At 42.0% G+C, this 26,337-nt stretch overlaps 1 protein-coding gene across 5 annotated transcripts in view; it reads left to right on the top strand.

Moving 5' to 3' along the window:
• LOC116090920 (signal-regulatory protein beta-1-like) overlaps positions 1-26,337 on the top strand; it is a 100,159-nt gene that overhangs the window by 54,767 nt on the left and 19,055 nt on the right. For 3 of the 5 annotated variants that reach the window (XM_031371882.1, XM_031371883.1, XM_031371884.1), the window contains one exon: positions 24,630-24,938. In XM_031371882.1, the coding sequence (XP_031227742.1) occupies positions 24,630-24,938 (309 nt within the window). Of the gene's footprint in view, positions 1-20,682; positions 20,833-24,629; positions 24,939-26,337 lie in introns of those variants that run through there. The other 2 variants (XM_031371880.1, XM_031371879.1) reach the window with 1 other exon arrangement.

Here is a 26,337-nt window from a genome sequence, read left to right as displayed (position 1 = left end):
GGAGATTGGAGAGTATAGATTATACATACACTAGGCCATTTTACATAAGAGACTCGATCTCCCAGGGATTTCTATATTAAGGATCCTAGAACCAGGCCCCATGGTTACCAAGGGAGGACTGTACTGTTTAGTGTCTGTTTCTTTTCTGAGAATTTAAACTTCCAAAGGCAAGGAATTTTTGTCTGTTCTGTTCATTGTGGGCTTTATAGCATTCAGAACAGTGTTAGACACGGGTTACAGTTTCATCAGCTTTTGCTCAGTGAGCGGAAGAATGGAAGGTGTGGGTCTCCTTAAACACATGAGAACAACGACATCCAAAACAAGCGCCTTCCTAAGAGTTGCAGCCAGGGAATGGTGAGGCGGGGTTAGAAGTCAGGTCTGCATGGGCTGAAAGCTTTGTTCTCTTCACTTCTCCTTACAAACTTGTATCTCTTAGAGACTCTTGGTTACTCCTGGTTTAGCTCCAGGTCCTCCCACTGTTAAGGCAGCTCCCATTCATCTGGCTTGTTCACAGCTGAATCCTGGGTGGAGGGACCCTCTCACTGTGAGGTGCTCCACTCTGGACCCCAGATTACACACAGACCACACCCAAACACCAATTTCCAAAGCACAAACTAATCAGCAAGGCAAAGAGACAAGGTGGCTGAATCTGAATCAGGCAGAAACCCAGCGAAGAGCTTTGCAGGTGTTAATTTTAAGAATGGGGTGGAAGGGAGGTATGTGTTAGATTGAGCTAGGGCATGTTGGCTAAATCCTGCTTGGGTATTTTAGTTAGGTTAGTCAAAATAATGAATTTTGATTGCTGGAGCTTAGTGCTCAGTCTCAGGAGGAGTAAGTGGCCAAATAAGGGAATAGACCTTGGTGGCTAGCTTTAGGAAGATAATCTAATGGTTTAGCAAAGGGGGAAAGGCAATGTTTGCCATATTTGTCATGCTCCAGCCTGCTAGAGCTCTTCCCAGAGTGCCTCATCAGTATGTGCAGAAGGAATGGAAGAAAGGCTGAAAAATGGCTGGCCGGGGTGGGGGTGGGGTTGGGGAGGGCAGTTCTCCATACCTTTGATGTATTGTGATTTGTTGGATGCCTAGCCCCTCTTGAATATAGATTGCCAGCAAGGGATTACTAATCCTCCTTAGGCATGAACAGGTTGAGCTTACCCAGGTTATGAGTGGCAGGGCTGGCATTTGAACCCACCTTTCCAGAACTCACTTGTCATGCAAAAAGGACCACTTAAGGATTCCTGGCTCACTCTACCCAAAGGTAGCAGCTTTCTGGCCAGAAGGTCCACTGGCAACCAATTAGGACCTGTGTGTCTCACTCAAGGTCAGAGCTTCTGGGGACAATGTGAAATTCGCTTTTAATTCACAACTCCCTTGTTGTATCCATTTATGTAAAAACTTTCATGTTATTTAAACCCAAACCCCCCTTGGACTTCAATGGAAGCTTTGAATCCATGTGGAAGGTCAAAAGCATTTCTTTGAAAGTGTGTAGGGACCCGGTAGAAATCATATTAGCATATTCATTATCATCAGGGTTCTTTGAATGTAGCTTTTTAGCCGTTCTCTGAAAGTGATTGGAGAACTATGGCTCTTTTTTGTTCAAAAACTCATGATCTGAAGTGAGGCTGTGGCTGCCTACTGGGTGCTACAACATTACCTTCCAAAAGGCAGTAATGGATCTGGGTTGCATAAGGCAGTGGTAAAGTGTCATCCATGAGGAGTCTCCACAGTGACCAAGCCTTGCTGGAGTCTAGAAGACGTACCTCTCTTACTCAGTGTGATCTGTGGCAGAACCCAAGGCAATGCCCAGCTAGTAAAAGATGGCTTCCTATGGAAGTTAGACACTGCTCATAGGAGGACCCCAGGTAAGGCAAAGAATCAGGGTTAAATCTGTGCTAACAAAGTAACCGGTCAATTCTATGAGGCAGGGATCCAATTCTTAGTGATAAGTGGAAGAGACAATCCAGTATGAAAAGTTTTCAGTGTCCCAGGACACCTTCTATGTATACACAGATATGTCCATACAGAGTATCAAGACAGTAACATTGGGTCATTCCAGATGGTGGATCTGTAGCTCAGAGCATGGTAAGAAGTAGTTAGGGTCTATGTTGGTAAGATGGAGCCAATGGAGCCTGATGGCCAAGGAAATACTGGGGAAGAGATATTGGAGTGGGAGACAAGGAGAGCAGACAGAGACGGCTTCTAGGTACTGACCTCTGTTATGGAACCACAGAACTACTGATGTTTCCTGAGTGAGTTTTGGATGGGTAAAATATGACATGTCTGTGACACACAAATGCAGTGAAGTGGGCAACTGGACATGTGTCTGTGGCACAGGGGAGAGTAAAGAAAGGATTAGAGTCATTCTTAATGATAGGGAGGGAGACCATGAAGGGCACCATCTGGACAAAAGTGTGCCAGGGATTGAGCCAGGGTTCTGGTGCCACGAAACTAGGCCAGGCTCTGTCTTCTGGGCTTCCTTGCTCATGGACTATGAAAGGGAATGACCTAGCACTTTGTATCTTCCTTTCATTTGCCACTTATAGTTCTAGTTACTGTTCAGTCAAAGGGGAGGGCTGAATCAACCCCATTCACAAATAAAGACAAGACACCTCTCGGCTGATGTGGGTCACACAGGTTATAGTAAAGCTACCTGCAGAGATTCGTGGCTGGGGATTTTGACCATGCATGAAAGAACATAGTTGAGTCTTTGAGAAACTATACAGAACCTTGTGCTCAGCTATGTTGGTGGCTCTCTCTGGATTAAGACTGCTTTTCACCAGTGCTCTCCTGAGTTTCTGGCTAACTCTTTCCCTAGGCCTCCATTCCGTTTCAAATGCTGTAGAGTCTTCCAGCTTTCATGGTCTTGGGTGACATATCCTGGAACCAGGGTGATGGAGGAAATGACCAAGAGAAGAGCCACAAGGCTGGATGCTAGGAAGCAACTTTGTTGCATGAATACATCAGGCCTAGGCAACATCAATCCCCAAACGGAGCTTCAGTTAAGTTCAGCAGAGCATTTTATACCACTTCTGTCCCCTTGCCTGCTTCCTCACCCCCACATAGCAACGCAGAGTGACATATTTTGATTGGCTATATTAAGCTTGTTTAGTAGAGTTTGCTAAATTCCTCCATAAGCAGACATTTTCCTTAAGCAGAGCAATTATCCACAGACCATTTATAGTGCAGAGGGGAGAGGTGAGGAACACAGCTGCCGATCAGACACAGTGATACACCACAAGGGTGCCGCCCAACCTGTTGCACGTGCTTCCCGTCAGCTTCTTAGACTCTTCTACCATTTTGATGCTCAAATCTCTTTCAGGGTCTATTTTAACTAGGTTTTCTATTACTGTGACTAAACACCATGACCAAAAGGGCTTATTCCATCTTATAGCTCGAAGGCCATACTATGTTGCTGAGGGACGACAGGGCAGGAACCTGGAGGCAGGAGCTGATGCAGAGACCATGGAAGATTGCTGCTTACTAGCTTGCTTCCAGTGGTTTCTTCAGCCTGCTTTCCTAAAGATACCAGGATCACCAGCTTAGGGTGGCCCCACCCACAATGAGCTCCTACATCCCTCACTAATTAAGAAAATGTCTTTCAGTCTTTCCCTATCTTATTGGAGGCATTTTCTCAGTTGAGATTCCCTCCTTTCAGATGGCTCTATCAGTTAAGTTGACATAGGACTAGGTGCACAAGGGCAAAGAGCATCATCCTTTATCTCAGGTGGTACCCAGATACCTCAGAAATATAGCTGTACCAACAGCCCTGGACAGGGCTTCTAATGCAGGCAAGCAAGCAAGAGTCTTCAAGTGTTGGAGGACAGAATTCTTTGGTGTTTATGTGTGTGTGTGTGTGTGTGTGTGTGTGTGTGTGTGTGTGTGTGTGTGTGTATCCTTGTTCTAAAGCAAGGTTAGTACATGGTTTGTCAGATTTTGTTCTTAAAAGCCCTATAGTTTTACATAATTCAAAAGATATTATGACTGGCTTAGGGAACTCAGTCATTAACAGTAAAAATAGATACAAGAATGTTAAAAATTGTATGTATGTATGTGTATTTATATCTTTTAAAAAAGGCTTTAGAGAGAGCAATCAAAAACCATTAGGAGAATGAAAACAAAACAAAGCAAAAAAAAAAAACATGAATATTTTCTAACTACCACTCATCTGGGAGGCAACAGAAATTTTTTGCCATGTTAGGGCTGTGGCAGTCAGGTCTACAGCAAATATTAGAACAAATGTAGATAATGTCAAGGGGTATAATATATAAGAAAATTAAAAAAAAGTCTACTTGTTTCTTTTGGTAGTCAAATCCTCAAGTTTCTACTATGCATAGCCTGGTTAGCTCCCAGGGTAGCCAGAGCATGACCCTCTGGTCTCACTGGTCTTCCAGCATCAAAGCTTAGTCACTCCAGATGGTCAGTGTACATGATGTTGACAGATCAGGAACACATTCCTAGTTGCAAGAAGCTGGCTTCATTCTGTTGTGTTGCGCCCAGGAAATCATCTATACACTTAGTATAGAGGGATGGATTCAAAAGCAAGCAAGCATATCCAACATGGGTCTCACTGAGTTTTCACACCTAACACAAGGGATTGTGTACCTTAGTCTGAATAACTAGGACTGAACTTTATGTTCTTACATGGTTGACTTGGCTTTGTAATTGTGCTTTCAGAAAAATGTGTTCAAATGCTACAGCTGAAAAGTACAGTACAACTTTGGTGAACAGTATGCCACCTTAAGAACATATTTTGATTTTCAGAAGTGTTGAGCCTGCAGGAATTTGACTTTCTGTTAAATGGCTCTTAAATATTTATTAACAATACATTTACAAAGTGTAACTAATATTTTCAATTTTTGTTTGAGATATTCATCAGGAATATGTTATGATAATATTCATGAATTTTGGAAGTTATTCATTTTGTAAGTAGTCATTGGATAAATCCTTGTAAACATGAAGCCATATAACATCTAATTGTAATCATGACTCCTATGACCTTGACAAGGGACTCAGTGTGGGTCAAGTGGACCGTGCAACCAGACAGAAGGACTGGTAAGGTTGAGTGATCTCAGACCTCTTGAATCTCAGAATTGAGAATGGTAGGAGTAGGGCCACTCTCTGCCTGCCTCTACCTTCTCTAGAACACATAACCACGACACCCCACTGGGGACCATGGCAGTCAGTCATATAGTATAAAAACCCTGGAGTTCTCCATGCTAATAAGGTATCTCGATGGGCCCTGAGCATTCAGCCATTGAGCTTTCCTTCTTTGGTATTCCTTCCAACAAGAGGTGTTTAATCCCTGGTTCCACCCTGAGTATGGTGTATGCGTTCACATCTGCCATGAAGTAAAGCAATTTGGACAAGTGAGAACTATCTCTTCATCGTGGATCGCTGCCAGGAGAGGCCTTTATAGTAAAGAGCTGCACCTAGGTCTCCTGAAGAAGAGGCCTTCTCTCTCCCAGCTTGTCCATACTCTCAGCACTCATTCAGAATCAAGCCAGGATCTTCCCCCTGCCCGGAGCTCTGCTTTCCCTTTTCTGCCAAGCAAGCAAATCCCTCAAGAGGAATCATGAACCCAGGACCTCCATTCCCAACTCCCAGCCATAAACCAGTGTTGCCTGGGTACACAAGAGACTGGGAACCACAGCAATTGTACCAGACTGTGATGTTTCTTACTCTAGGAAAAAACGGACTGAGGACTCCTATTACAGACTTTGTTCTGCCTCCCTTGAGCAGTTAGAGTATATATATATAATCAGAGTGACTTATAGACTGTGGGCCAGCTAATGTAACAAAGGCTGTCTCCTGAGGCAACGTCCAAAAATCTGGCAGTCATTCACTCCTTGAGGCTAGATGTCTCAGCTGATCTTCTGTCGGCGTGGGAATCCTGAAGGAGCAGGTTCGAGCACCAGTGAAGGAAAGCCTTAGTAACAAGACACATAAATTTGCCAGCAGGGAAGGAAGGTAGGCAAAAGGCAAAAGCTTCCTTCTTCCATGTCCTTGTATATGGACTGCTACCAGAAGGTATGGCCCAGATTTAGGGTAGGTCTTCCCACTCCAAATGACTCAATCAAGAAAATCCCTAACAGGTATGCCCAGCTGCTTAGGTTTTGGTTGATTCTGGATGTAGTCAACTTGAAAACCGAGATGAGCCATCACACCAAGTAGAATACAAATCTCTTTTTTTGTTAGCCTCACAATCAGGATCCCCCCTCAAGCCATTTGCCTGGTAGCATCCAGCTGATGATACCCCTGAAAGATTATCCCTGGTATAATTCATAAACCTTTATTGATTATTTTATGTTTTTATTTATCATGGATCACAAAAATATAGTGTACTTGAATTTTGTAACTATTTGTTTACAGTGTGGGTACAGGCTCCAAGCTTCCCCCATTAGACAGAAGCATCCTTCCTCCTGTTGTGTGAGACTTGAGAAGTAGCTCACCTTCCCTCTTGTTAAGGAGGGGGTTGGTGGCCCTGTCTGTACAGCTGGGAGCAGTAACAACAATTCTGGCTAGCCTCCCTTTTCCATGTGTCCTTATTCTGCAACATTCATCACCTAATATGCAATTGCTACAATGGGGTCTGTGCCCAATCCAAGATAAAGAGTACTATTTTAGCCAGGAGATGTCCTGACATGCACATCATGTATTGTAAAGTCAATCAATTTTATCAAAGTATTTAATTCTCCATATCGAATTCTTAGCATACTTAGCAAAAGTAAAACCAAAGTGAATTCTATCAGCATTAAAATATAATAAGGTTTTATGTGGTGTCTAACCCTGTAGTAATAGGAATTACAGACCTAGAGACCATTTCTTTTAGAAGCTGGGCCACCTCTTATGAGCAGAAAAGATTTCTATCCAGCCTGAGAAACTGCATAGACAAGCAAGCATTTGTAATCCCTGATTTAGGGAAGTTCTCTAAAGTCAACAACCAATTTTTTTTAAAATTGGGTTTTTCCAGAATTCTGTATTTGGGGAGTGCCCTAAGTCACTGTCGTGGGTTTTTCTGGGCACAGGGTCACACTGTCCACAAGCTCATTGGGTATCCTGGCAAGTCAGGGAACATAAAAACGTCAGTCTAATACAGTTTCCAGGGCTGTCTGGCTAAGGTGAGCTCCTTAATGGACCTGTTTAATCATCTCAGGGCAATGGCCTCAGGGATGGCTGTCATTTATCTTCAAATGCTCAATAGTCCCCATTTTCAGTCTTAAACAGCCATTTCTTTTTCTAATTGGGGTCCCATTTACTTAATAGGCTGGGAATCAATGCGGTTAGTCACAAAGGAAGTTCTTCTACCACTACCTCCTCCCCCCTACATTTTGGGGAAGTTGCTACTTCTTTTTCTCTGTCTGCTCTGTGGTTGCCCCAGGCAGTAACAATATTTCCCTTTTGCATGTAGCAGGAGACAGAAAATTTTACCCACATTATTGCAGTAGCAGCTGGGAGGGGGAAGGTCTTTGTCTCTCTGAAGATCTAGCACATTACCCCCTTTCAGTAGTCAATTACAAAGTTCTCACATATCTGTTTAGCAATGGTGTAGACCTCATGTGATTATAACTTCTATATTGCATCACATGTAGCCTGAGGTCCCTGCTGATTTCCTTTTTGCTTTGTGTTTGGTTGTTGTTGCTGATTTTTTTTTTTTTTTTTTTTTTTTTTTTTTTTAGACATGGTTTCTCTGTGTAGCCCAAGCTGTTCTGAAACTTGCTCTGTAGACCAGGCTGGCCTCAAACTCACAGAAATCCACTTGCTTCTGCCTCTCAAGTGCTGGCAGGGCACTTGGATATGTATCCCCATGCTGACTCTAGACCCAACTTTTTTTTTTTTTTTTTTCTGAGACAGCCTTTTTCTGTGTAGCCCTGGCTGTCCTGGAACTCTGTAAACCAGGCTGACCTTGAACTCAGAAATTCGCCTGCCTCTGCTTCCCAAGTGCTAGGATTAAAGGCCTGTGCCACCACTGCCCAGCGAGACACAACTTTTTAAGTTAGTTTTTGTTACCATAAACAGACCACTATCACTTTAGGAATTTTAATAAATTTTAATTATTAGTCATATCATCCTTAAGTCCTGTCTTACTTAAGGTTATTATTGCTGTGATGAAACACCATGACCTTGGTGTTTCCTTCCCAAGCAACTTGGGAAGGAAAGGATGCCATATCACTGTTCAGCCTTCAAAGAAATATGACAGGAACCAGGAGGCAGGAGCTATGGAGGGAGGGTGCTGCTTACTGGCTCTCTCTCCATGGCTTATTCAGCCTGCTTTCTAATAGAACCAGGGTCACCAGCCCAGGAATGGCCCCACACACATTGGGCTGGGCCCTCCCACATCAATCACTAATTAAGAAAACTTAATACAGACTTGCTTATAGCCCAATCTTATGGGGGTGTTTAATCAATTGAAATTCCTTCCTCTTCAATAGCCCTAGTTTGTATCAAGTTGACATAAAACTAGCCAGTACAATGGATCCTTTGTCAACTTGACACACAAACAAATCACTGTTAAACTACAACCTTTCCTTGCTTGTTCATCTCCAAGATCACACATGAATATCCACATTACAATATAAACATCCCTACAGACTTTAAAAACTCAAATGCTCAAAAATTCAGTCTCTTTAAAATATTCAGGCTCTTTTAAAATTCAAAATCTTTGTAAAAAGTCCCCAACTTTTTTAAAAGTTCAAAGTCTCTCAACCATGAGAGACTTTAAAATCACATTCCATGATAAAAACAAATTTCAGCAGTAGCTATCTACAAATACAGCCCCACAGGAGGTACTAGAAGGAAAGCTCCAACCCAAAGAGGCTAAACACGCCCAAGAAAACACAAGGAATAAGTTATATGAGATGAGCAAATCAAAAGAAGAGAGGAAAATCCATACCCCACCACAACAAAATAATAAAATCAACAAGCACGGCTCGATCATATCTCTCAACATCAATGGTCTCAATTCCCCAATAAAAAGGCACAGTCTAAACTGAATGGATTTGAAAACCTTCGGCTGCATCCAAGAAAGACACAGACATACATCAGGGTAAAAGGATGGAAAAACATGCTCAAAGCTAACAGACCTAAGAAGCAAGTCCTTGTAGCCATTTTAATATCTGACAAGAGAGACTTCAAAACAAAACTGATCAGCAGAGCTAGAGAAAGACACTACATATTCATTGAAGAGAAAAAGCCACCAGAAGGACATTGCAATTCTTAACATCTGTGCACCAAACACAAGAACACTTTTATAAAAGAAACATTACTAGAGCTTAAATCACATTTGACCCTCACACACTGATAGTGGGAGACTCAATGCCCTGTTCTCGGCAATAGATGGGTTATCCAGACAAAAACATAACAGAGAAACACTGGAGCTAACTGATGTCATAAACCAAATGGACCTAACAGATATTTACAGAACATTTGACCCTAATAGAAAAGAATATATCTTCTTAGCAGCTCGTGGAACATTCTCCAAAATTGAGCAAATACATGGGCATGAAGCAATTCTCAACAGATACAAGAAAATTGATACAACACCCTGCATCCTATCTGACCACCATGGATAAAGCTGAATATCAACAACAGAAACAAGAGATATCTTACACACCCATGGAAACTGAACGATTCACTACTACCGAATGAAAAACAAGTCAAGATAGAGATTAGTAAAACAAAAGAAAATAAGACAAAAAACTAAAAACTTAAAAACTCTCTAGAATTGAATGAAAATGAGAATCTAGAATACCTAAACTTATGGTACACAATGAAGGGAGATCTCAGATTCAAGTTCCCATAGCACTAATGCCTCCATTAAAAAGAAAAAAAATGGAGAGATCTCATATTAGTAACTTATCAGCACACCTGAAATCTCTAGACCAAAATAAAACAATAACATTGAAAACAGAGTAGATAGGAAGAAATACTCAAACTCAGGGTTGAAATCAATAAAATAGAAACAAACAAAAAAATCAATATAAAGACTGAATAAAGCAGAGTTTTTTCTTTGAGGATATCAATGAAAGTGACAAACTTTTAGGCAGTTTAACTAAAGGGTTGAGAAAGAAATCCAAATGAACAAAATTAGAAACAAAAGGGGGATGACAACAACAGACATGGAAAAAACCTGAGAATCATAAGGAAATACTTTAAAAGTCTGTACCCCATACCTAATTCTTCCCCTCTTTTCCCCCTCCCCCTCTTCTCTTCCTCCCAAGTCCCTCCCACCCTCTACTTCCCTTGATTATTTTCTTCCCCCTTCTAAGTAGGACTGAAGTATCCACTCTTTGGTCTTCTTTCCTCTTGAGCTTCATGTGGTCTGTGAGTTATATCATGGGTATTCCACTCTCTTTGACTAATATCCACTTATTAGTAAGTACATACCATGTGTGTTCTTTTGTGACTAGGTTACCTCACTCAGGATGATATTTTCTAGATCCATCCATTTGCCTGCGAATTTCATGAAATCATTGTTTTTAATAGCTGAGTAGTACTCCATTGTGTAAATGTACCACATTTTCTGTATCCATTCCTCTATTGAGGGACATCTGGGTTGTTTCCAGCTTCTGGCTATTATAAATAAGGCTGCTATGAACATAGTGGAGCATGTGTTCTTATTACATGATGGAGCATCTTCTGGGGTATATGCCCAGGAGTGGTATAGTTGGCTCCTCAAGTAGTACTGTGTCCAGTTTGCTAAGGAACCACCAGACTGATTTCCAGAGTGGTTGTACTAGCTTGCAATCCCACCAGTGAGGGTCAGGAAACTGAACAGATGTGTGTAGCAATAGGGGATGGGGGAACTAAGGGTAGCAACCAGAAAGTCCCAGATGCCAGGAAAGCAAGAGCCTCCCATGACCCCACGGGAATGACATTAGCTGAAATACCCCCATAAATGGGAGGGAGAACCTGTAGAGACCATATTCAGAGGTTAGACATGTCCTCCTCCCCACCCCCTATTGAGGGATGGGGTCACTCACTCTTCTCTAAAATTTTAACTCAGAATCGCTCTTGTCTAAAGGAAATACAGTGTCAAAATACTGCCCCACCTGGGGATCCATCCTACATGCAGACACCAAACCCAGACACTATTGCAGATGTCAAGAAGTGCTTGCTGACAGGAGCCTGATATAGCTGTTTCCTGAGAGGCTCTGGATGCTCAAAGCCAACCATTAGACTGAGCACAGGGACTCCAATGGAGGAGTTAGAGGAAGAACTGAAGGAGTTGAAGGGGTCTTATCTGGCATCAATGGGAAGGGAGGCCCTTGGTCCTGTGAAGGTTTAATGCCCCAGTGTAGAGGAGTGCTAGGATGGTGAGTCGGGAGTGGGTGGCTGAGTGAACACCCTCATAGAAGCAGGGTAAGGGGGGATGGGATAGGGAGTTTGCAGAGGGGAAACCACGAAAAGGGATAACACTTGAAATGTAAATAAATAAAATATCCAACTAAAAAAAAAAACTGTACCCACCAAGTTGGAAAATCTGAAAGAAGTGGATAATATTTTTAATATAGACCACTTATTTATTAAAGTTAAATCAAGGTCAAATAAGCAATTTAAACAGACCTATAACTCCTAGTGAAATAGAAGCAGTAATTAAATCTGCCAACCAAAAAAAGACCAGGGCTGGAATTCTATCAGACTTTCATAAAGAGTTATTCCCAAAAATCCTTCAATTATTCCACAAAATAGTAAGAGGAACAATAACCAAGGGCAAGACGGTTTAGCTCAGAATTCCACCAGATTTCTAATGAAGAATTAATGCAAACACACCTTGAACTATTCCATAAAATAGAAGCGGAAGGAAGATGCTCAATTTATTTCACAAGGCCAAAGTTACCCTGATACCCAAACCACATAAAGACCCAACAGCAGGAAGAGAATTACAGACCAGTTTCCCTTATAAACACAGACAGAAAAAACTCTCAATAAATTACTTTGCAAGCAGAATTCAAGAACACTTCAACATGGTCATTCACCATGATCAAGTAGACTTTATCCCAGAAATGTAACCCACCCTGTAAACAGACTGAATGACAAAAACCACACATCACTCATCAGATGGAGAAAATCCAAAAGTCCTCTGACAAAATCCAACATCCCTTCATGATAAAAGTCTTGGAGAGATTAGGGATACACAAGGGACATATGTAATCCATAGTAATGGCAGTTTACAATAAGCCCATCCCAACACCAACTTAAATGAGGAGACACTCAAAGCATTTCCACTAAAATCAGTAATAAGACAAGGTTGCCCACTCTCTCTATACCTACTGAATTCAGTACTTGAAGTCTTTGCTAACAGCAGCAGACAACTAGAGATCAAGAGCATACAGATAGGAAGGGAAGAGGTTAAAGTCTCTTTATTTGCAGATGATATGGTAACATATGTAATTGACCCTAAAAATCCCACCAGGTAGTTCCTACAGCTGATAAACACTTTCAGCAAAGTAGCAGGATACCAAATTAACAGAGAAAAATCAGAAGCCCTCCTATGCACAAATGACAAATGGACTAAGGAAAAAAATCAGGGAAACATGATTCACGGTAATCTGAAAAACACAAAATATTTTGGAGTAACTCTAACCAAGCAAGTGAATTAACATATTGAAGAAAGTAACTGGAGAGGATATCAGAAGATAAAAAGATTTCCACATTCATGGTATTGGGAGGATTAACGTAGTTCTAAAGTCCACAAAAATTCTAACACAATTCTTCACAGAACCTGAAAAAGGCAATTTTCAGCTCCACCTGGAAACACAAAAACCAGGAGGACTAAAACAATCCCGAATAATAAAAGAACTGCCAGAGGTATCACCATTCTCTACCTTAAATTGTACTACAGAGCTATAATAATAACAACAGCACGGGACTGGCACAAAGGCTGAAGAGCCAGAAATAAGTTCACATACCTATGGAAACCTGACTTTTTTCTTTTTATAAAGAAGCCAGAAATACACACTAGAACAATGTCAGCATCTTCAGCAAATGGTGGTGATCAAACTGGACAGATGTACGTAGAAGAATGAAAATGGATCACACCACCCACACAAGACACAACTCCAAATGGATTAAAGATCTCAATATAAGCTCAGATATACCAACTCTGATAGAAGAGAAAGTGGGGAGTGGCCTTGATCTCATTGGCACAGGAGAACACAGACAGCACGGTCACAAAGAACAACAGTTAATATCATGGGACCTCATGACACTGCAAAGCTTCTGTACTGGGAAGTACACCATCATCTGGACAAAGTTTCAGGCTATAGACTGGGGAAAGGATTTTTTAAAACAAAAATTATGTTTATTTATTTATTTAGTGTGTGTGTCTTTGCATGTGCATGCATGTGCATGAGTGTGAGTGTGTGTGTTTGTGTATGTACATGTGCATATGCATGAGACATAGCAAATGCAGAAGTCAGAGGTCAACTTGCAGGGGTGGTTTCTCTCTTTCTATCTGTCCTATGGGTTCTGTGATTGAATTCTGGTCATCTGGCTTGGTCTGAAGTCTTCCTCATGGAGCTAACTTAATGGTTAGTATTTATCCAGATTTATCCCCACATTTAGTATTTATCCAGATTCTCAGTTTTGGTAGTCATTATTCATTTTTAATCCACCAGTTCTCAGATTTTCCTTGCACTCTTTTTATCAGTCAGCAACCAATAGCTACTCTGATCCAGCATCGTGGAAATCTGCCTAAGCCTGCCTTACCTGAGCTTTCACGTGCTGGGGAAGACCAGTGACAGGGACCCATTTGTGGGTGTTGACTATAGGCTGGCTATTTTTTTTTTTTGAGCTTGTGTTGATATTTCATATGATATTCATGTTGCTCTTTCATATTTTCTCTTTATAGCTCTTTTTTTCTTTTTTTAATTAGATATTTTCTTTACTTACATGTTATATAATTTCTCCTTTCCTAGTTTCCCCTCCAAAACAACAACAACAACAACAGCAAGAACAAACCCCTGTTGCCTCCCTCCACCGCTTGCCACCCCACCCTCTCCCACTTATTGGCCCTGGCATTCCCCTACACTGGGGCATAGAACCTTCACAGGGCCAAGGGCCTCTCCTCCTGTTGATGACCAACTTGGCCATCCTCTACTATATACATGCTGCCAGAGCCATGAGTCCCCCTATGTATACTCCTTGGTTAGTGGTTTAGTCCCTGGGAGCTCTGAGGGTACTAGTTAGTTCCTATTGTTGTTCGTCCTAAGGGGCTGCAAACCCTTCAGCTCCTCTGGTCCTTTCTCTAACTTCTTCATTGGGAACTCTGTATTCAGTTCAATGGACAGCTGTGAGCCTCTACATCTGTATTAGTCAGGTACTGTCAGAGTCTCTCAGGAGATAGCTATATCAGACTGGATTGTCCTTCCTTCAGTCTCTGCTCCATAGTTAGTTAGTCTCTGCAATTCCTCCTGTGGGTTTTTTGTTCCCCCTTTTAAGAAGGAATGAAATGTCCACATTTTTGGTCTTCCTTCTTCTTGAGTTTCTTGTGGTTTGTGGGTTGTTCAGGAAAAGAATTTTTACCAACACATCCAGTAGGAGGCTAAAATCCAAAATACATGAAAAACTCAAAAAAAAAAAAAAAAAAAAAAAAAAAAAAAAAAAAAACCAAAAAACCTGCACACTGAGAAAACAAATAACCCAATTTTAAGACAGGGTACAGAACTAAACAGAGTTCTCAGAAGATGAAGCACAGTGGCTGAGAAAAACTTAAGGAAATGCCCTACAGGCTTGCTTATGTCCAATGGAGGCATTTTCTCAACTCATTTCCCTTCTTTCAGATGACCCTAGGTTGTTATATTGACATAAACCCAGCCAGCACAAGTCCATCCCTTATAACCTTGTATAAGACCCAGCTGTAGGGTATTTTCTTAATTAGCTATGGATGTGGGCTTTGTGCTGACAATTATAACACCACAATGTGGGACCTGGATACGGATGTGATTTTCTCTAGAGCAATCACTTGAAAGGAAGCCATAAACCCACACGGAGTCCAAGCTATCTGGTCTTATTCCCTTAAGTAGATGGCTCTTAAGTTCTCTCCTTGGCTCTGAACCTCTCTGTGTTTGGTTGGTTGATGGTCCATTTGTTTATTCTGAGCTGGTTAAAGATTCCAATTCGATAGATATCATTTTGGTCTCTTTCCAGAGTATTTAGCTAAAAGAATCTAGTTTGTTTGCTTTGAAGCATTTTGGTCTAGATATTTTGGGTTTGGGTTTTTGCTTTTGGATCTCTAAAGGCATTTGAATTTTTGTTCACTTTTGGAACTTTGAAGGCACTTTTCGTCATGTTTTGTTTGTTATGGTTTTCTTTGTCTTTGGAATGTTTTCATTTCTTGGCCTTTCTCTCCCAACACTCTTCCTCAAATACATAATTTTGAGTTTTTCTATTGTTTTTCCTATGACTTCGTTAAGCCTTTAGCTTAGGGAATTTTTGAACACAAGATGCTAAAGACCCTGAAGATAAGAGGTCCTTGTTTTCTCCCATACAAAACCGTGGAAGTGTCAGGGATGCATCGAGCATGGAGGGACTTTTACTCACAGATGTGCACTAAGGGACCCAGAATGCTACGCACAGAGGGCTGTTTCTACAAGGAAAGGAATGCAAAACCTGTTTTCTGCCAGAAGGCTGGAGTGGCCATGCTTTCTAGCCTGGTGCCCTTTGTACAATCTGTGTGGTCAAACACTTCCTGGCACTGGATCCTGTTCCAGGTCCATTCTCACAAACTCTTTTTTTTTTTCCAGCCAATCTATAGAACCTATCTTCATGGAGGGTGTCACATGGACCTTACAAAGAATTTCAATGTCGTCATATCTCAATTGTATCGAGCTTACTTTATTCCTCAAAGAGATCTGGGTGTGCTTTATTGTACTTGCAGGGTTGATTTAATCATCTCAAGAATGGTCTTCACCAGATTGTGTTGTGTTTAAATACTCCTAAAATAAACAACTCTGGATCAGACTCCCAAAGTTTGAACCAACATTGGCTACTGAGTGGTGCTGTGCTGAGCTGCCTTCTTGCCTACCATGGCTCGTCTCTCTGTTGCCCATGAAGGTTGCAGACACTCTGTGCTGGATAGTTTTATGTTAATTAGATACAAACTAAAGTCACTTGAGAGGAGGGAATCTCTCCCTCCTCAATGCTTCTCAACCCTCTGCTGCCATCGGTCCCTCTCTCCCCTTACCTCCTTCATCTTCCTCCTTTACTACTCTCCTCCTGAGTGTCTTCTGCCCTCAACCAGCTATCGTGTACCAAGGTTGCAGAAGAGCTGGGGAGCAGCGTCTCATGCCGCAGTGAGCACAGCATATGAACGACCCTGGAGACTGTTTCAGAGGATGGCTTGTTGATTGAAATAGGGAGGCTAGCTTATATCGCTTGAGTCAGGGGAAGGGGAGGAAAAAGTACAATGGAGGACCCGCCATAGCAGAGGCAGGAATCTTACAAGAGTATTAACACAATTAGCAGACCGCCACTCCTGTGATTTCTGAGAAGCCTTCTCTGGTGGGGAAACAGCAGCCTAAGTGGCTTTATTGTGACATGGTCTTTGTCTCTGTGGAGTTGAGCAGGTTCAAGCCTGATTTGGGTAGAGAGAAGCCCCACTCCTTTCATGCTCTCTAAGAGATGTCCTAGGTATGGGCAATGCTCTACCATCCCTTATCTGGTTTGGGAACCCACAGCTCCCCTTTTGATTTTTGTAATGGGGCCGTGTCACCATACATGTCGGTAGGCCTACTCTGTGGGACTAGCTTGACATTGTACTGGAACTTGGTTGATGGTGACTTTTGCTACTTGTTTCTTGGAGAAACTGTATAAGGTGTGGGGTAAGAAAGAGGAGGACTCTGATGCCCATCAAAGGCAAGAACCAGGCAATGAGGGGGTTGGAGTATCAGGGGGCAGGGTCATTGAAGACCTATTGGGACCTCAAATTGTTGCAGAGGTCATGAAGGATCTTAATATTTTGTTTAACCAATCCCAATTCATTTACATAGAAATGACATTCCTCCCCCAGGATGACACAAGTCCCCTCCCACCTCTTAAGTTGTCAAAAGGTCCAGAGTCCTTCTACTTTTTAGTACAACTCCAGCAAAAGTGCTCATTTGTTATTGGAAGGCATCCAGGCTATCTGTGGTAGCTGCCATGGATTGATCTATTAGCAATATGTACCAAAGTTTTCTGGCCTATACCAATTAATCTAATTATTGGTTTCAGGAAGTGAGACAGAAGAATGGCTTTGCTGGGCGGAGTGGAACCCACCCCGCCTTGAGGACTTTTGTAAAATAGATGCGGATGCTTGCAGTGAGTTAAAGAGTTAAGAGATCATCTCTCTGCTCTGATGCCAAAGCCATTCCCACGAACAATTGGTCCAAAATGATACAACAATATAAAATAAGGCCAAGGAAGACTGCCTGACATCTATGTCAGGTTTCCAAAAACATTTGAGGAGTACTCAGGAATTCTCCCTAAGAACACTGAGGGTCACAGAAGTGATGTCTGGTTCCTGAAACTTGGCTAAGACATGTGTCCTGGCTGGTTTTGTATGTCAACATAAGTTGGAGTTATCACAGAGAAAGGAGCCTCCCTTGAGGAAATACCTCTATGAGATCCAGCTGTAAGGCATTTTCTCAATTAGTGATCAAGGGTGGGAGGGCCTCTTGTGGGTGGTGCCATCCCTGGGCTGGTAGTCTTGGTTTCTATAAGAGAGCAGGCTGAGCAAGCCAGGGGAAGCAAGCCAGTAATAATCCTCCATGGCCTCTGCATTAGCTCCTGCTTTCTGACCTGCTCGAGTTCCAGTCCTGACTTTCTTTGCTTTTTTTTTTTTTTTTTTCCGAGACAGGGTGTCTCTGTGTAGCCTTGGCTGTCCTGGAACTCACTCTGTAGACCAGGCAAGTGCCTCTGCCTCCCAAGTGCTGGGATAAAAGGCGTGCGCCACCACTGCCTGGCCCCGACTTGCTTCTTGATCATTATGTTTTGTGCAGAAATAGAAACCCTGACTAAGACAGTGTGCCTTGGGGGGAGGGGCTTGTCTTCATGTTGTAGGTATGTTCCCCAGAACTGCAGCATCCCCGACAAATTAATATTTCCTTCAGGTTGGAGAGGGAGACTCCCTCCTCACAGGAGGTACAAAGGAGGTAAGCAAAGGCCTTGCCTGCGAATAAGAGTATCGCTGAAGGCCCCCCTACCCAGCAGTGTAAGCCAGAGGAACTTGCCTGGACTGTAGAGCTGCACACAAGTTGCATGGACTCTACAGAGCTGCAGGAGCTTGGGACTCATCATCCATGTTCAGTGGACTTTCTAGTGATGCAGCTGCTTTTGTATTCACTGTCCCTTGTAAGTAACCCCTCATCCACACTCATGTTATTCTAAAAGCTCATTACTTCACTAAACTGGCCAATGGTACAACCATTAATTTAGGCTAGTGTGATCTTGTTTCTGGAATGAGTAAATTTCTCTTATTTTTCTCCAAATTGTTAAAAGTTTTATAGAGAGAGTCACCGAATCTGTTGCCTCTCAAAATTGGTGAATCAGGATAATCAAAAGCATTTGTCTCCTTGAGCATGTAAGATAGTTCACACCATGGGTGAGCATGCAAGATCATTCACACATCATGGGTGAGCATGTAAGAGTGTTCACTCCATGGGCTTTAGTACTTTCCAAGCTTCTAGGAGAGGTTTCAGTAAGTGGAGTAGCTTCAGAAACTGTAGGTGCTGGCAAATAGGAAAGCTTCTTCCACATATTAAAAAAAATCATCTTTATACTTCTGTTGCTGTAGAATGACTTCTGGTACCAGAATCTGCATTAGTTAGGATTCTCTAGAGAAACAGAACTGATGTAATCTATCCATCCATCCATCTATCTATCTATCTATCTATCTATCTATCTATCTATCTATCTATCTATCTACCTATCTACCTACCTGATAACTAGATATTCTCTCTGTGTCTCTCTGTGTCTGTCTGTTTCTGTCTCTGTCTCTGTCTCTGTGTCTCTCTGTCTCTCTGTCTCTCTGTGTCTCTCTGTCTCTCTCAAAACAGAAGGTTCAAGAATCTAGTAATTGGGCTGGTGAGATGGCTCAGCAGGTAAGAGCACTACTGCTCTTCTGAAGGTCATGAGTTCAAATCCCAGCAACCACATGGTGGCTCACAACCACCCAAAATGAAATCTGATACCCTCTTCTGTGTACTCATTTATAATAATAAATAAATCTTTAAAAAAAGATTATTAAAAAAAAGAATCTAGTAATTGTTCAGGCCACAAGTCTGAATGTCTCAGCTGGTCTTCATTATGTGCTGGAATTCTGAAGAAGTGGGCTCCAGTGCCAGTGGAGGGATAGACTTGCCAGTGAGAGCAGGCAGGCAAAGAGAACAGCTTCCTTCTTCTGTGTTCTTCACATAGGATGCCAGAAGAAGGTGTGGCCCAGATTAAAGGTGGATCTTCCCACTTCAAAAGATCTGAATTAAAAGTGGATCTTCCCACTTCAAATTTTCTTCCCATTTTATTTCCCTTCTAGGTTGTCTCTTCTCACTTCCTCTCTGCCCCTTGATCAACCGGGCATGAAGATCTAGTTCAGTAAATCTATACCAGAGGACCCCACTCTTCCTGGGAGCCATCTTTCTTAGGAGTGTCTGCTAAGTTGGGTGATAGTGGTTGGAAGAAAGGAAGAAACATCTCTAAAAGTTTCCCAATTAGGCTGAATAAGTTCTCTGTTCCTTCCCACGTTAGCTAAGTGGACACACTGCTGGGGAGTGGGGAGCTGGGGAGGCCATGAGAGGGGAAAGAAGGCACACCTGCCTCATCACCAGTTCTGGGGACACACTTGACACTAAGGGTCTCCTTATTGTTACAGTGTTTCTTCTGTGTACTCATGACATAAAGCATCTTTCATGTCAAATTATTTTTCATCAGGGGGGAAAAGATAAAACAGCAGTCAGTTAAAGTTGGAGTCGTAGCATGGTGGTAGCATAATTGCTTAACATGCATAAAGTCATTAGATCAATTCCTACTATTACAAAGAAATAAATCAAACAAAAGCTCTCAAAAAATCCCAGACCATATGTCCAAGTGAACAACTGGGAACTCAGATACAGCAGAAGAAGGATTGAAAAAAAACAAGAGAGAAGTTTTCCCAGTCGTGTCAGAGAAACAGGCTACTGTGTCTCCAGTTCATTTTTCTGAAGGTTGGTGACTATTAGATGACTTGGTGCAACAGAAAATACTCAGGTAACATTTATGAACCCAGGGAAGTGGAGACCAAGGGTTGGCTTTTAAAGCCCATGCTCTATCTTCATTGTATCTGGTTGTACAAGATTCACTATATCTGCCTTTCTGGGACTCAGTGTCCATTCTATATTTCTAGAAGTTGTTCTAGGGCTACAATAGAGTAGACTGGGTGATGGTGATGTCTGGTGAGAATGTTGGTCCCTCCAGAAAAGGGGAGTCTAAGGATCAGAACATCAGAGGCCAGCTCTTTGAAGGTATGCTCAGCCCCTCCCTACTCTGGCTTATGGGGTTCCAGAAAACCAGCACCCAGCCAAAGTGGTAAACTTTTTTTTTGGTTGTGGGCTTGGGGAATGGACAGAAATCTTAGCCACAATGACCACTTCCCTCACTGTGGCACAAATTTCTGCCCAAGCCCTGCTAAGTGTGGGCAACTAGGGTATGTAGGGCAGCTCAGGTTGGGAAGAAACTAGCCAGAGGCTCCTGGGCTCACTCAGAGCTTCATCCAGGTTTGTCACCTGGTACATGTCAGGGCTGATGCTTCTTATCATGGCTACTACACTGTGGAAGGTTATGGGCCTGGGATCTCTTTTGTCCACACTTCTGCTGGCATTTGCAGGTGAGTCTCAGCCATGGAGAGCCTCGGGCATGCAGGAGAATGCTCAGAGATAGCAAGATCCTGTTCTCCACAATAAGCTGAGCCCTAAGGTTCTTCCTGGGCTGATTGTACCGTTTCCATACTGTAGACCTTTTGGATAAAGGGAGCTAGGGAGACCTTAGGGATCAGAGGAAGAACATGTGACATGGAGGTAGGGGCTAGGAGGCCTGGTGACAAGGAAAGGAAAAAAACTTGAGTTCTATGATGTCAACTCTGGACTCAATGACTACTAGGTCTAGAAGTGTGTGTGTGTGTGTGTGTGTGTGTGTATGAACATGAATTCCTTTAACTCATTTGTGTGGTGGAAAGGCTCTTTTTCTCCTTCAGCTATGACAGATAGTTTTGCTGGGTATAGTAGTTTATATATATACATACATATATATGTGTATATATATAGACTACTATACATATATATGTTTATATATTTGTAGAGAGAATATGAATAGAATAAATCTAAATAATGAGTCCTGGATTCAAAATCAGATGAACTAAGCAAGCTTTCTTTAGACACTGACAGGCTATATGACTTTGGGCAAGTTACTAATCTTCTCTGCATCCCTGATCTTTTAAGAAACAGAGGCCATAATATTATCCTTCCACTGTTGAATTGTAGGTAAAACTTATACCTGGAAGTGTTTCACAACCAACAGGAGCTATGTTTAAATAAAACAGAAGGAAATATAATTGAAGGTGTCAAAGCCCATGGTTACCTGCACTGTTCTCTATCTTTCTTTGTCATGTAGGGCTACTTGACTTTCTCTTGTAACCTGACTTTGAAAGAAGGGCTCTTCAGCTCCTTCTGTCCTTTGTAGCCCCTTAGGACGAACAACAATATGAACTAACTAGTACCCTCAGAGTTCTCAGGGACTAAACCACCAACCAAGGAGTACACATGGTGGGACTGATGGCTCCAGCAGCATGTGTATAGTAGAGGATGGCCAAGTCGGTCATCAATGGGAGGAGAGGCCCTTGGCCCTGTGAAGGTTCTGTGCCCCAGTATAGGGGAATACCAGGGCCAGTAAGCAGGAGAGAGTGGGGTGGGGAGCAGGAGGAGGGAAGAGGGAACAGGGGATTGTTCTTGGTTTTTTTGGGGGGGGTATTTTTTTGGAGGGGAGGGGAAACTGGGAAAGGAGAAATCATATGACATGTAAATAAAGAAAATATCTAATAAAAATTTTTTAAAAAAAGAAAGAAAGAAGGTTCTTTTCACTAGCCCCCTAGAGTATAACTCACAGTCTGAGCACAGTAGGGGTGCAAGGGAAACAGCATGACTTAAGTAAACCGCTGCTCTGAATCTGCAAAAACTATCCCCAGATAGGGCAGTCTTTATTACTCTAGGAGAGAGACCCTATATTAGAGTAGTGAGGACTTTGTCAGGATCACTGCTGCATGAGCTTGAAGGAAAGTGTTCCTAAGGTGGAGGGTGTCCCCTGTTTTGTCTCACCTGCCTTCGTTCTCAGTTTGTTTCTTGACCTTAGCCATTCTGATGGGGGTAAGGTGTGAATGTTGATTCATTTGTTGTCTTTCTATAGTCACATGGCTTGATTATTCCCCTCTTCTGTCTGAGGATCACCTCCAGGATTGTGTGTAGGACTGTTTTGTTGAACATGAATTCCTTTAACCCATTTGTGTGGTGGAAAGGCTCTCTTTCCCCTTCAGCTATGACAGATAGTTTTGTTGGGTATAATAGTCTAGATTGGAATTTGTGGTCTTTTAGAAGTTGAAGAGCTTTGCTCAAGGCTTTTAAATTTTCCATTGAAATCAGTTGTTAATATGATGGAATTTCCTTCATATGTGTGATGTGGTTTTTCTGGTTTTGCTCTTGTACCCTCTCTTTGTTCAGTATATTTCATGTTTTAACTATAATATGCACAGGGAGTTTTGATTCTGATCTTGTCTGTTTGATCCACTGTATATTCCTTGTATTTATGTGGTTGCACCTTTCCTTAGTTCGGGAATTTTCTCTTGTGATCTTATTGAAGATATGGTCTTTGCCACTGATTTGGGATTCTTCTCTTTCATCGATTTCTATAATTAGAAGATATAGTCTTTTTTCTTCCTTCCTTCCTTTTCTTTTTTGTTTGTTTGTTTTGCTTTTTTTTTTTTCAAGACAGGGTTTCTTTGTATAGCTCTGGCAATCCCGGAACTTGCTCTGTAGACAAGGCTTGTCTCAAACTCACAGGGATCAATCTGCCTCTGCCTCCTAAGTGCTGGGATAAAAGGTGTGTGCTACCACCACTTGGTGAAGATGTTTTTATGTTCTCTCATAGTTTCTGAATGTTCTTTTTATGTGTTTTTAACTTCTATAATTATATTTACTTGAGTGCTCTAATTGTTCCACTTTACCCCTCCAAAACATGATAATTTGTCTTCTGTGTGATCCATCCTATTTGTAAGGCTTTCTCCTGACTTTTCTAATTGTGTTATTGATTATTCAATTCTATCTTCTCTACAGCTTAAGTTCTCAATATCTCTGCCTTTACTAAATTCTGGATTTTTTTTTCTCATTTCACTCAGCTACAGATATTTTCTTAAGCATTTATTGTCTTCCTCTTCAAATTCACTGAGCTGTGTCTTTGTGTCTTCCTTAAATTTTATGACTTAATAGATTTTTGTTCTTTTAAGTTCTGTGTTATGGGGTTCATCTACTTAATTCACACTGGAGAACATTTATGTGGGCCTGGCAGGTTTGAAGAGACAGACAGACTTTCTTGTCCTTTCATATTTTTGTGTTTTTGTGATGTGTGTGGGCATGGGGACTTCTTTCTTTGGTTGAGTGTCCGATATGAGATTCCAGCTTCCATTAGATTGGATCAGTGCAGGGACTGAGCAAATGGAGATAGGCCAGGAATATCTGGTGTATGATCTGCTCATTTAGAGTTAAGCCTGGGAACAAGGAGATGGGGCAGGGTAGATGTGAGTCAGGAGGACTCAGCAGACAATGGCTGCATGTGAGGTAAGTGTCCAGCGACATGACTGTAATTGTAGAGATAACACAGGGGAAAGTGGGAGTCAGAGGATGCCCTAGGCAAATAGGGTACTGAGGTGTATCCCTGGAACTAGTGAAGATTGTATCAGTTATGTATGTAAGAGAGAAGAATTGAGTATGCAAAGGTGATGCTCTCAACCTGCATATCTAGACCTAAGCCTGTGAGTATGGACATGGTGCAGAAGTAGGTGTAGATCAGAGGAATCCCGTAGGAAAAGACTGTGCAATCTACACTCTCAGAATTAGGCCTACACTTGTGGGAAGCAATGTTACAGTCTTGTAGTAGACCTTATGTTTTTTTAAGCCTTCTAAAAGACTTGCTGCCTGTGTCTTCTTCCACAGGTGGTTTTTATTCATTCTTCAGTTTTTGTTTTTGTTTTTTCAGTTTTAGTACAGAATGCCCTGTTTTGACTGCCCTTTTAGAATGGCTTCTCATTTTTCTATCTGTGTACATTTTGAGTTTCCTGAGGATATCCATTCCCTCATAGAAGTCATATTTTGTTTGCCGGTTGCTTGTTATGGTCCATTTGCACTCCCTCCTCAAAGTCAGATACATAGTATATTCTCCCTTAGTATGGGTGCAGTGGAATGCATCTTGACTTGAGGGGGCCATTGCTCTAAGTCTCTGAAAGGCTGACCACTAGAGAAAGGACAGTTCTTATTCTCTATTGGACAGGCCTTGAGAGAGGGTTGGCATGCTCTTGCATATTGGTTTCCTCCAACCCTGAGAAGCAAGCGTAAGTGTTTTGTATTCTCTGTTTTGTTTCAGTTGAGAAGCCTTCCATCTCCCTGACGGGCCCAGATAAGAGGATGACCCCTTTCAGTTCAGTGTCTTTTCTCTGTACTGCTGGCCCTTTCAGCTCTAGAAACTTCAGTGTCAATTGGTTGAAGAACAATGAACATCCAGCCTCAGTCCTACCCATTGTACAGGCCAACAATGACTCTTACTCTGTCACAAGCAAAGCATGGGTGTCCCTGACCAAGCAAGATATCTTGTCTCAGATCACCTGTGAAGTAACCCATGGAGACCTCAAAGAACCCCTAAGAATGACCATTAATCTTTCTCAAGTGCTCCTAGGTGAGTGATCAGTGAAATATGTGTTGGAATTACCCTGGAGGCGTGGAAGGTTTGCTCAAAGCCCCATTTACAAATAGGGAGCAGAAATTGGTCAATATCAGCCCTGAACACATGAATATGGATTAAAAGTCCAGGCTCCATGGGCTGCCCAGCTGGGCTTTGATCTTAGCTGTGTCATAGACTACAGAATATTGTCCTTGTGTCTTAAATATTCTGTGCCCCAGTTTCATCCACCACCCACAACTGGAAGAAAAACAACAGCTACTTTCTATGTTTCCTCTGAAGATTAAACCAGTTGTTCCTTCCAAAACACCAAGGACTATGCCCCATACATTGTAAGATGTTTAGGACTGTTTGGCCTTGCTATTATATGGCCCTAGCATTCCTCTCTGATCACATATGTCTTATTTATATCATTGTAAATGTTTTAAGATTTCTAAGTATTTATTATTAGTTGGTGGTATAAGGCATGCAATCTCAGATCCTTGGGAAGCCTAAGCAGAATATAACAACTTCTAGACCTGTGAGGATTAAGATTGAGTTCAAGGTTAGCCTGAACAATTTAGTGAAATAAAATGAAATTAAACAAAACAAAGTAAGTGAAAGAGAGCTGAGGATGCACTTCAGTGGTGGAGTGCTTGTTTTCTATGAATAAGGTCCTGAGTTCTGGGAAATGTCCAGTATTGAGTAATTCACTCAATAAACAATGAACTGCTACTATGTGCCAGGTACTGCTGCAGGTGCTATGATTGTAGAGCCCTGGTCTTGTGGGACAATTCACCTTAATAAAACTTGCAATTATATATCATGATATGGACTATTTAAAACTCAGATCATATTAGATACCCATGTGTCTCCAGCTATGTTTCATGACTATGTATACTTGTCCCTATTTGTCTTACACCAAACATATAAAAATTGTTCATTTAAAACACAAGTGAGGCCGGGTGGTGGTGGCGCACGCCTTTAATCCCAGCACTTGGGAGGCAGAGGCAGGTGGATTTCTGAGTTCGAGGCCAGCCTGGTCTACAGAGTGAGTTCCAGGACAGCCAGGGCTATACAGAGAAACCCTGTCTCGAAAAATCAAAAAAAAAAAAAAAAAAAAAAAAAAAAAAAAAAAAAAAAAAAACACACACAAGTGAACTCACGATCTCTCTTCACTCATGAACTCAGAGTAGCTGTTCAGGAATTGCACAAGATGAAGCCACTTGACATCCAAGGATAAAATGGAGGTCCTCAGAAGCTCCTGCCCCATAGCTATAGAGCTCCTGACAGCTTGATTCTGAAGGAATGAGTGAGTTTTCTTGAAAGGCATGGGCCTGGTAGGTCAAACATGCTCCAGTGTTCCACATCCATGAGGATATAGGTAGCACAAATTAGACTGGATGGATTATAAGAC

Source organism: Mastomys coucha, unplaced genomic scaffold, assembly GCF_008632895.1.
Source record: "Mastomys coucha isolate ucsf_1 unplaced genomic scaffold, UCSF_Mcou_1 pScaffold15, whole genome shotgun sequence".
In the NCBI taxonomy this organism is placed as follows: domain Eukaryota; kingdom Metazoa; phylum Chordata; class Mammalia; order Rodentia; family Muridae; genus Mastomys; species Mastomys coucha.
The sequence above is the reverse complement of the archived record's forward strand: the minus strand, read 5'-3'. Positions and strand labels throughout refer to the sequence as shown.